The 11,882-nt window shown below is 42.9% G+C and overlaps 2 protein-coding genes across 2 annotated transcripts; both read left to right on the top strand.

Moving 5' to 3' along the window:
- LOC308333351 (centromere-associated protein E-like) lies at positions 1 to 2,156 on the top strand (the record flags this gene model as incomplete). The annotated part of the gene is made up of 7 exons (XM_080789707.1): positions 1 to 76; positions 229 to 350; positions 716 to 835; positions 935 to 1,016; positions 1,110 to 1,177; positions 1,389 to 1,474; positions 1,955 to 2,156. Exons 1-7 carry the CDS (start codon positions 40 to 42, stop codon positions 2,154 to 2,156), a joined length of 717 nt encoding a protein of 238 aa, XP_080645833.1. The 5' UTR covers positions 1 to 39.
- A 6,926-nt stretch (positions 2,157 to 9,082) lies between these two features.
- LOC308336397 (centromere-associated protein E-like) lies at positions 9,083 to 11,040 on the top strand. The gene is made up of 4 exons (XM_080793761.1): positions 9,083 to 9,211; positions 10,069 to 10,200; positions 10,358 to 10,535; positions 10,906 to 11,040. The coding sequence occupies exons 1-3, from the start codon at positions 9,116 to 9,118 to the stop codon at positions 10,499 to 10,501; spliced, it is 372 nt and encodes a 123-aa protein (XP_080649887.1). The 5' UTR covers positions 9,083 to 9,115; the 3' UTR covers positions 10,502 to 10,535; positions 10,906 to 11,040.
- The last annotated feature ends 842 nt before the right edge of the window (positions 11,041 to 11,882 follow it).

Below are 11,882 nucleotides of genomic sequence, written 5' to 3'. Positions count from 1 at the left end.
GCTAACGAATCAACTGCTCAGCTCTATCACGATATCGCGATGCCTCTGGTTGCATCTGCGGTTCAAGGATACAATGGTATGTGTGTGGGGGGGAAAGGCATATTGAGATCTGCCTCACAAAACCCTACACTGTTTGTTGTTTAACCCCCAAGTTAGCCCCAACCTAGAACCCACTTACAAAAAGTATATAATGCTTATATATTTCTGTCCATATTGTCTTATCACTAGGAACCATATTTGCTTATGGGCAGACCTCGTCTGGCAAGACATTTACCATGATGGGCAGTGACGGTACACCAGGAGTGATACCCCTGGCCATGGAAGATGTCTGGAAGACTATCAAGATCAAGGTGAAAAGTCTTTCATATAATATTAGAAATGGTGTTCTAATCTTGGGTTGTTATCAGTACACTGGTGCAAACCTCATTTTTTTTTTTTGTCAAATATGTTTTTATTGAACAGATAAATTATTACAAACATTATAATATGAAATACTTTTTTTATGAAACAAAATGAAAGAAAAGATAAAGAAATCCCTTAACCCTCCCACCCATACTGCTCAGTGACATTGCATACTATAATAATAAGATGATAGAAATCTCGTGGAAAACATCTGAAAAGAAAATGGCGTACAGTCAACCATATCAATGGTATCCTGTCTATTAATCGTTTCTACTCAGGTAATGGACAAGGGGCAGCCAAATCTTCATTGTAGTATCCTAAGAAGGAGTTCCTTCTCAGGGTATCCTATATTGAGATCTATAATGAGACGGTAGCTGATTTGCTGGTCGATAACTGGAAGAGGAAGCCGTTGGAAGTCCGTGAGGACTCCCATGTAAGTGGCATAGATTCATTTTAGCTTTTGTTTGCAAAGAGATGTGCATTGTTTTGTGTTGCGTTAACTTGTGTATTCGCAAATCCATTGTCTTGACAGAAAACCGTGTATGTGGCTGATCTGACTGAGGAACTAGTGATAAACCCTGCTCAAGCCCTGGCCTGGATTAGAAAAGGAGAAAGTGAGAGGTCTTAACAAAAGTAAAGACTATTCTTTGCACAGCTGTTGAAACAGAATTTAATTTGTATGTGTTTTACTCAACTCATCTGTGCAGAAAACCGGCATTATGAAAAGACAAAAATTAACCAGCGGAGCAGTCGGTCACACACCATTTTCCGCATGGTAAGCCAAATTGTGCCTGGGGAATTCCTAACAAATTTAAAAATCTGACTGCATCTTTACATGTTCATTAAATTCAAACATCTCAAAATCTTGCATCAAAAGCATAACATTGATATATTCAACGTAATACTTATATGCATCATGCAATATAACATAATGGACTCCGTTTTGTAATTCAGCCTGGTCAAACGAGCATAATTTGATTTCTTAGGCGCGCTTCATTGAGGCGTGTAACATCAATAAAAGTCTCTTCACGCTTGGACAAGTAATCAAAAAGCTCTCTGAGGAGAACCAGCGGTGAGTGAACGACTCTCACGTTTTATTCTAGTGGGGGGAAAGCACGCTTTCCTTGTCTGTTTGGGCCGACAATATTCCCCTTTACATGATGCTCTCCTTTACTTTGTTCCCTTCAGGCGATGTGCTTTAAGTTTATATACGACCAGACATGACCTGATTTGACTGAGGGGCTGCCATTGGATTTTTTTAAAATTGATATATTTGTTCGTTTTGGAATATGACTTCTAGAGTAATGACTTTCAGTAAATGGCGAGTTGAGAAAACCAGTTTGAGCTACATCTGCCTGTGCTTTACTCATTTTGGATAAAAAAAATTAATGTCGTTTTTCTCCTCTGGTGAAAAGCTGCATCATGGCAGCCACTCAGTCAAATCTGGTCACATATGTTCAGATACTTGGATAGCTCCATAACCGCCCTACTGATGGTTTTATCATTAAATTAAAGAAGAATTGTTTCTGTAAATTATGCTCTTTCCACACAGTGGCTTCACAAACTACAGAGACAGCAAACTCACCCGCATCCTCCAGAACTCCTTGGGTGGAAACGCCAAAACGGTTATCATTTGTACCATCACTCCTGCAACACTGGATGAAACCCTCAGCACCCTTCAGGTGGGTGGAATCCTTTACTGTGTGCCCTCGAAGGAGGCAGGACTGCAATGCTCTATACTAGTGACTTGGTGACAAATTCATTTTCAACTTCTGTATGAGGAGTTGCATCATACCTGTATCTGTCATTATATGTTTTGTAGTTTGTGCATACTGTTCGTCGCTCATAACCTGCCCAAACTTGGGTTGGGGATGTGCATGTTGCCCTTTTCTTGTAGCCTCACTTCACCTGTACTTTTATTTGTTTTATTGTTTTCATTCTTGAGGCATTGTTGCAACATTGGTAATGATAGTAACCGTTTTTTTCAAGGCATTGTTGCAACATCACTAATAATAAACATACATTTTTACAACAAGAAAACGTGTGACCGTTGTCTTAGCTGCTTGAAGGTGCTGTGCACAATGATCTTACCCCTAGGTTATAAAGGAATCTATTAAACTTTATTGTATAACCCAATTTTCCCCCCAAAATGGCAAAGTAAGATGGTATCCATTGGCCAATCGTACAATTGACAATTTCAGCATTTAGCAGACTCTTTTAATCCAGAGTAAAAAGTAGTTATCATGAAACATGCGTAAGCTAAGAACGTAACAGTGGAATATTTATATAATGACACTACATATGTATAGCATAGTACAGTATATATGTACTATGAAGTGCTATCACTACATGCAATGCAATTCTAGTGCTGTCTACATAACATGCTATAATTCTGTATCAAATGCTATCTAATTCTACAAAAAGCAGCTAAACAGTCATTGTGGGCGGTCAGAAGAATGAGTAGATGTCTATGAACTTTAATGCTTGAAGGCCGTTTTATGTTTGTCATTTAATTAACTACAGCACATGCTCTTGTAGGCTGTTCCACACCCGGACAGCAGTGTTGACCTGTGTGCAAATTAATTGACCTCTCCCATGGCAGGTTTCATCGGTTACCCAGACGACAGCAACGGAGAAAGAGTCCCTGTTTCTACTCCTACAGGAGAAGGAACAGCTCCGCATAGAACAGACTGACAAGATCCGCAACCTCACTAGACTCCTTGTCACCAGTACATCTTTTGTCGCCAGTAATAAGGTACAACCGGCACAAGATCCAAAATTGGGAGGACCATGGAAACGCTCGTATTTACGTTTTTTAAATGACATATGCATTATAATGCCTCTTATCCGCATGCACAATTGCACATGCATTATAATCTGGAAATTCATGGAAACAAATTTGTTTTATCAAATGGATTAATACTCTACTGTCATCTGTGTAGATGCCAAAACGCAGGGTCACATGGGGAGGGAAACTTCTCAGGCCCACTGAGCCGTCGGATGGACACGTCAAACCATCAGAGCTCGGTTTTGCAGAGCCTGGAAAATGACTTCACTGTCCGAGCAGGGCGAATGTAAGCATGAATGCAGGAAATCTCCACAATGAAGCATTTTCATCTAAATGGACACAGTTCTGGTGCAATTTATTTAATTTAAGCTTTCTTTTATATTGTCAGATGATGAAGAATTTGAGTCTCGTTGGGAAAGTCATTATGAGTCGTCTTTTTGCCCAGAGATGAACCAAAACTCTTTTTCCACCTTTGGAGACAGGTGAATTTTATCCTGCAGGTGTAGAGAACACATTTCTCTCTTTGTTTAAATACTTGTAGGGATGGAATGCCCCACTAACCAGACTTCCTTGAGAACTTTTGGTCTATCTTTTTTTTTTCCCAGCCCTCAAATATCCATCAAAGTGTCCGAGCTGGAGAACCGGCTCAAGGCGGAGACCGACCAGAAGGAGGAAGCGGAGAGTCGGCTCAAGGCGGAGACCGATCAGAAGGAGGAAGCGGAGAGTCGGCTCAAGGCGGAGATCGACCAGAAGGAGGAAGCGGAGAGTCGGCTCAAGGCGGAGACCGATCAGAAGGAGGAAGCGGAGAGTCGGCTCAAGGCGGAGCCTGACCAGAAGGAGGAAGCGGAGAGTCGGCTCAAGGCGGAGACCGATCAGAAGGAGGAAGCGGAGAGTCGGCTCAAGGCGGAGACCGACCAGAAGGAGGAAGCGGAGAGTCGGCTCAAGGCGGAGATCGACCAGAAGGAGGAAGCGGAGAGTCGGCTCAAGGCGGAGACCGACCAGAAGGAGGAAGCGGCGAGTCGGCTCAAGGCGGAGATCGACCGGAAGGAGGAAGCGGAGAGTCGGCTCAAGGCGGAGACCCATCAGAAAGCGGAGGCGTTGGCAAAGGCTGAAACACTCCATAGGAGAGTTGAGGAGTTGGATGCTCTACTGGTGATTGAAGCTCTGCAGACCCATGGTGCCATGGAGAAGATGGCGGCAGCCGAAAACGCAGCAGTAGAGCTTAACCTCCAGCTGAAAGTGGAGACTCAGCAGAAGCTGGAGTCTGTTGTGATGTTGGAGTTGAGAGTCGCCGATCTCGAGAGACAGCTTCAGGAGTGGACTGACTCAACCAGTAAAGCTGATGAGGTCAACCTCCCCCTTTTTAATCACGTCACTTTACATAAATGGTACTTTGCATGTATAAAACATCTGTGAAGCAAAGTAACCCAGTTTTCTTTCAGATACAAAAACGTTCTGATGATACCATGCAGCTGTTTGACAGCCTGGTTTCTAATCAGGTAATGTAACGTAATTGGTCAACTTTTGAATGAACCAGACAAAAAAATGTTTCCTCCTGACTAGGATCGCTACGATTGTTAAACCAACACCTGTTAATTACATGCTGCTTAATAGTCAGAATAACTTTGAGGAGAGACCTGGAAGAGTTTAACTCTCTAGAAAAAGACGTGAATGAGGTTAAGCTTAATAATGAGAACCTACATCAACTAACAGTGTCAAACGGTGTCATACAGAAAAAGCCCATCTATAAGCTTGCATCATGATGCAATGAACTTGTAGATCTGCTATCTTCAGTGTTTTAAAATGAAACAATTAACGTGTATAATATCAATTTGTTTCTTTCCTCCACATTAAGCTCGTTTTGTAAATGGTTGTTGATCAACCATTCAATGATATGTGATTTCAAGCCATAAAATGATGTTCTGTGACGCTCACTCACTATACTTGCGTGCTCTCAAGGAAGAAATGTCCCTCTTCAGCTCTTGCTGAGTACAAATGCCAGGAGTTTGAGGCAAGTCCTCTTTCCACAAACGACACATGGGTCACCGGTCTGACTCTGCATTTGCTTGTTAACCTGCACTCTGGTACACAGTAAGTGAGCACATACTCTGAACTTTTCTATACATTTCCTTTATTTATTTTTGTACTATCTGTTTTGTCTTCTGTCTGTGTTTTAGTTGGCACACTAATCAGACTGTATCTCTGAAACTGAACAAAGAGATCATTAGGACTAATTGCTATCAACTGAGCCATCAACAACAGCTCATTTGAACTATTAGCTCCACCTACATTTGTAGAAAATCTCTTTCCAGCCCTATATATAGGGCCCACTTTCACATACACTCTGACTACCGGTCTGACTCTGCATTTGCTTGTTAACCTGCACTCTGGTACACAGTAAGTGAGCACATACTCCGAACCTTTTCTATACATTTCCTTTCTTTATTTTTGTAAAAAATCACACAGGCTGACTAAATATAGCCTAGCGTCCAATCCAAAGACCCGGACACCCAGACACATCCAGACACATTGAAGGAGGCCGTCCTAGGGGTTCTGTATCAACTTACTTCCTACTATTATGTTATAATTATTAGTTGTATTTATTATTATTATTACTTTATTATTATTATCTCTTATACCTGTTTAGAATGTGCTTTCCCACCGTCCCTATACTGTCCTCCTCATGTCGCCCTAGACACTACCTCTCCAGTCACAGAGATCCCTCAAATCTCATCTATCCAGCTCGTTCACCCAGTCACCACATTGTGGTGGAGGGAGGCCTATGGAACTGCCACGCAGCTACCAAAAAGAATATGCCTGAATTCATTTCAGGCCACGCCTCCCTCAAGTCCCTGCATTTCCTTGCTCTGACTGAAACCTGGATCACCCCAGATAACACTGCAACTCCCGCCTCCCTCTTTGTTTCACACAAGTTCACCCACACCCCTCGCCAAACAGGTACAGGGGGTGGTACAGGGCTACTAACATCCCCCAAATGGAATTTCCGTGTCTTAAATCTCTCTCACCTTTCTCTGTCCACATGTGAATTTCATGCTATCTCAATATCACAGCCAGTCCCCCTCATCCTCATTGTGCTCTATCGCCCTCCAGGAACTCTCGGGAACTTCCTGGAAGAACTAGACTCTCTGATGAGCTCGTTTCCGGAAGATGGCACCCCTCTGATTCTACTGGGTGACTTCAACCTTCCTACCGCAGAGAAGTATCTTCCCGTTACATCCCTTCTGGCCTCATTTGACCTCTCCCTATCTCCCTCCCCTCCCACTCACAAGGCTGGTAATGTTTTGGACCTTGTGTTCTCCAGAGCCTGCTCTCCCTCCACACTCTCTGTTACCCCTTTAATTAGGTCTGACCACCACTTCATAACCTTCTCCCTCTCTCTCTCCACCCTCCCGCCTAAACCTGTTAACCCTCCGAACGTCACCTACCGACGCAATCTCAAGTCCCTAAACCCCTCCTCCCTCTCATCCTCTATTCTCTCCTCTCTACCCTCCCTGGAGTCCTTCCTCTCCCTCTCACCTGACACTGCAACCTCATCCTTCCTCTCCTCTATCTCATCTGCATTCGACCAACACTGCCCGCTCTCATCCAGGCCAGCTCGCTCATGTCCACCGGCTCCCTGGCTATCTGAAACTCTCAGATCTGAACGAACACCTCTAAGGGCAGCCGAAAGAAAGTGGCACAAGACAAAGCTACCAGATGACCTTTCCCACTTTCACTCACTCCTCTCTGCCTTCGCCCTCTCACTAACCACTGCTAAAACCTCTTTCTACCACACCAAAATCCAATCCTGTACTTCTAACCCAAGGAAGCTCTTCTCCACTTTCTCCTCCCTCCTTAAACCCCCTCCCCCCACTCAACCTGCATCCCTCACTGCTGATGCTTTTGTCAACTACTTCGAGAATAAGGTTGATGATATCAGCAGCTCCTTTCCTCCCCTCCCACATAAAGTGGCATCTGACTCAACCAACACTAACCCCAACATACCATGCATGTCCTCCTTCTCTCCTCTTTCCCCAGACGAGGTTCTACAACTAGTGACATCCTCTAGACCTACCACCTGTCCTCTTGACCCTCTCCCTCTGCTCCCCTTCATCACCTCCATCATCAACACCTCAGTAACCTCAGGCTGCGTCCCATCTGCCCTCAAGTCAGCCAGAGTAACACCACTCCTCAAGAAACCAACTCTTGACCCCTCAGATGTCAAGAACTACAGACCAGTATCACTCCTTTCATTTATTTCTAAAACCATTGAACGTGTTGTCTCCAACCAGCTCTCTCTCCATCTCTCACAGAACAACCTGCTGGATCCCAACCAGTCCGGATTTAAGAAGGCCCACTCCACAGAAACTGCCCTGCTGGCAGTCACAGAAGCACTACATGCTGACCAAGCTGCTTCCCACTCTGCAGTACTGATCCTCCTATCCCTATCGGCAGCATTTGACACAGTGAACCACCAGCTGCTCCTAGACACCCTAGCGGATCTAGGCATCGGTGGAACGGCACTAAAGTGGTTCTCTTCCTACCTCACCGACCGGACCTACCAGGTTTCCTGGAAAGGTCTGTTATCATCCCCCCGAACCCTCCAAACTGGGGTCCCACAGGGATCTGTACTTGGTCCCCTCCTTTTCTCACTGTACACTAAATCCCTTGGCACTATCATCTCTGCTCACAATATATCCTATCACTGCTACGCCGATGACACACAACTGTTTCTATCCTTCCCCCCCTCTGCCACTCAGGTGGAAGAGCGTATCACCGCATGCCTGGCTGACATCTCACAGTGGATGTCCTCCAACCACCTCAAGCTGAACCCAGACAAGACTGAGCTTCTCTTCTTCCCAGCTAAGTCCTGCCCTATGCGGGAACTAACTATTTCCGTAGACAACGCCCTGGTAACGTCTGTCCCAACAGCCAGGAATCTTGGTGTTGTCCTGGACAGTCAGCTCTCGTTCAAAACTCACATCACAGCTGTCACTCGATCCTGTAGGTTCACACTCTATAACATACGACGAATTAGACCGTTCCTCACCCAGGAATCAGCCCAGCTCCTAATCCAGACAACAGTCTTGTCAAAACTCGACTATTGTAACTCCCTCCTTACTGGCCTACCAGCATGTGCACTTAAGCCTCTCCAGCTGATCCAAAATGCCGCAGCTCGCTTGGTCTTCAACCAGCCAAAATTCTCACAGGTCTCCCCCCTGCTCCGCTCCCTCCACTGGCTCACGGTCGCTGCCCGCACAGAATACAAAACTCTGATGCTGGCATTCAAAGCAACCAAAGGTATGGCTCCCCCATATCTTGCAAGTATGATCGAACCCTACAAACCCTCCCGCTCACTCAGATCAGCCAACGCAGGGAAGCTGGAAGTACCCTCACTAAAAACGCCGGGACAACGCTCCACACGTCCCAAACTCTTCTCCCTTCTGGCTCCAAAACTGTGGAATGCACTTCCCATTGCAGTCAGAACTGCAGCATCACTCCCAATCTTCCACCGTAGTTTGAAAACCCACCTTTTCAGACTCCATCATGGCCCATAGCACTCACCCCACCCCCTTAGATAGCAATTCTGTAGACATTCTGTAGCATTTGATACAGACTTATAGCATGTTATGTAAACAGCATAAGTGCATTGTATGTAGTCATAGCACGTCATAGTACATAATGTATATCATAGTAGTATAGATGTATAGCTTATATGTATAGTTTCATTATAGATATTCCACTGTTACTTTCTTAGCTTACGCATGTTTCATGATAAATGTTTTTATGTGATGTATTCCCCATGCTTTTTGTTCTTGCTTAATGTAAGTCGCTCTGGATTAAGAGCGTCTGCTAAATGCCTAAATTGTAAATTGTCATATTGCCACTTGGATGTCTATTCAATCATTCAAAATGGGTTAATTTATGTTTACCCTTTTAATTTATTTAAAGGCCAGACTAAGCCTAATGTCTGAAGATCTGAAGAAGCAAAGTGCTTGGGTGGAGGAGCTTCAGAGTCTGGTATGTTCTGGTTTTATGCAAATGTATATACTGTACGTACATGGCATCAACTCTAAACTAGAAAGATGCAATTCTGGAAAACAAACTTAAATCTATGCCCAGACGCAAATGGGGATGGCCATTTGCGTTGGTAGTTGCGTCATGACCCAAGGAATCCAGGGAAAAATACTTTAACCCATTCTGACCGGGAACCCGTTTTGGTGTTTAGCATCATGTCATGCTTTAGCTATTGAAAAATAGCAGATCTACAAGCTCATAGCGCGCCACCGAGTGGCGCGCTACGAGCTTGTAGGTCTGCTATTTTTGAAAAATCGAAGAACGACTTGACATTTTTAGAATCTGATCTCGGGTCAGAATGGGTTAATCAGACCAGTGTGTCCCCAGTGGAAACCTCGTGTGAATCTGATCTCAGGTCAGAATGGGTTAAAGGAGAAACATAGCACCACCATGTGGCTGATTGATGTACCTTTCCTAAATGTATTTTGTAATTATGAACCTCTCCTAAAGGTTTTGTAACTATATTGCTCTTTCTCTGAGAAGAAAGGTACTTGAAGTAATGCGTCCAACGTTTGGCTTACTCTAGAAAGAAGTGAAAGGTGAAATGGTATGGTATGACAATTACTATAGTCTGGTTGTATCTAGTGATATCCTTAAGCAGAATATATTTTCAGTTTGGTTAGTGTGAATGCTAAAAACAGTCATGGTCTGCATGGGTCTTACAAAATCATTAATATCTGACTTGTCTGCTAGTGTTATCTATCATTTGTCTGGGATTGAATTGGAACGATGTGAATTATACAAATGCAGTAAACGTTCATGCACCCCTCAAACATCCACCTCTCGCCTATACCCCACAGAAAGACAAGGACTTGGTGCAGGAGGTTTCAAAGCTTCGCCACTCCCTGGATGATGCAGAAGGATTCAGTCGAGACACAAAAAAGGAATGGGCCATTCTGCGCAGTCAAAATATCAGTCTGAAGGAGAGAGATGTGAGTTACCAGTGTACACACACCTAGTTATGACTTTAGACATTGTATGTGTATAATCGGCGTGGGAATATGTGATCTCATATTTGTATTTCGCTGATGTAATTGCCATTATTGAACAAAAGTACTAGTGTTATGTCCTATGGAACCTGTTTTCCAGGTGGCACAAACTGCCAATTATGAGAAGATGGAGGCTGGGGTCAGTGGCCTGCACCACCAGATGGAGACTGAGAAATCACGCTACAAGAAGATGCAGGCTGACCTCCAGAGAGAACTGAACATGGCCTTCGAGGAGAACACATAACTCACCACTCTGTTGAATGGCAAAGTCCCCAAAAGTAAGTGTTATTTTGCCAAGGAAGACACCACAATTTGTTTTAACCTTGTGGTTATAATAACCCTCATGTTTTGGCCTATAACTCTGCAACCATAAGTGGATTGTATTTCTTAAAAACTGTTTGCTGTTACTCCTACAGATTTTGTCAACACTCTCAACACATTATCTCTACAGTATGTTAAACAACTTGCATAATTCAGATTTATCATGTTTCATAACTTATTTCTTTCCAAAGTTTGCGGGAAGGGCCTACTCTACAAATTATATATTTATTTTTACTCCAGACCAGTAGCATGTTAAATTAACCACTGCAGTACTATCTATGGAGTCTGGACAAAATAAAGTACCGTAATTAATGATATTTTTCCCAGACCTCATTGACAGCATGACCCTTGAGAGAGAGGTGACTAACCTCAAGAAGGAGCTGACTGTTTGCCATGACAAAGAGGGAGAACTCCAAGCTCAGCTGAAGGAGTTGTCACCACTACAGCATCTTCCAGACAAAGTGGATAATTTGTTGAAACAGGTGAGGTTACGCTGCGGTAGCCAACACTAAAAAATAAAAGGTATTCAAATAATTGTTTTACATTTGATCAATGTCATTTATGTAAAACATTTTAATGTACCATTTATAACTTGAGAACATGCTTTTCTTTGTTGCTACCAAACAATTTCAAATAATGGTTAGAAGCTGTTTTTCAACAACCAAAAGTGTCAAATAATGTTTTAGGAGCTGTTTCTCAATAACCAAAAGTGTAAAATAATGTTTTAGGAGCTGTTTCTCAACAACCAAAGTGTCAAATAATGGTTAGAAGCTGTTTTTCAACAACCAAAAGTGTCAAATAATGTTTTAGGAGCTGTTTCTCAATAACCAAAAGTGTAAAATAATGTTTTAGGAGCTGTTTCTCAACAACCAAAGTGTCAAATAATGGTTAGAAGCTGTTTTTCAACAACCAAAAGTGTCAAATAATGTTTTAGGAGCTGTTTCTCAACAACCAAAAGTGTAAAATAATGTTTTAGGAGCTGTTTCTCAACAACCAAAGTGTCAAATAATGGTTAGAAGCTGTTTTTCAACAACCAAAAGTGTCAAATAATGTTTTAGGAGCTGTTTCTCAATAACCAAAAGTGTAAAATAATGTTTTAGGAGCTTTTCTCAACAACCAAAGTGTCAAATAATGGTTAGAAACTGTTTTTCAACAACCAAAAGTGTCAAATAATGTTTTAGGAGCTGTTTCTCAATAACCAAAAGTGTAAAATAATGTTTTAGGATCTGTTTCTCAACAACCAAAGTGTCAAATAATGGTTAGAAGCTGTTTTTCAACAACCAAAAGTGTCAAATAATGTTTTA

The sequence above is a fragment of the Protomyctophum bolini genome (genome assembly GCF_963924005.1).
Source record: "Protomyctophum bolini genome assembly, chromosome: 2".
NCBI lineage: Eukaryota > Metazoa > Chordata > Actinopteri > Myctophiformes > Myctophidae > Protomyctophum > Protomyctophum bolini.
Note: the sequence above shows the minus strand (reverse complement) of the source record. Positions and strands in the feature narration are given on the sequence as shown.

Bases quoted from the DNA above. Each gene is read 5' to 3' on its own strand.
- LOC308336397 (XM_080793761.1), top strand. From the start codon at position 9,116: ATGTTTACCCTTTTAATTTATTTAAAGGCCAGACTAAGCCTAATGTCT. The intron at 9,212-10,068 runs GTATGTTCTGGT...TATACCCCACAG, and splicing joins TGGAGGAGCTTCAGAGTCTG to AAAGACAAGGACTTGGTGCA. The intron at 10,201-10,357 runs GTGAGTTACCAG...CCTGTTTTCCAG, and splicing joins TCAGTCTGAAGGAGAGAGAT to GTGGCACAAACTGCCAATTA.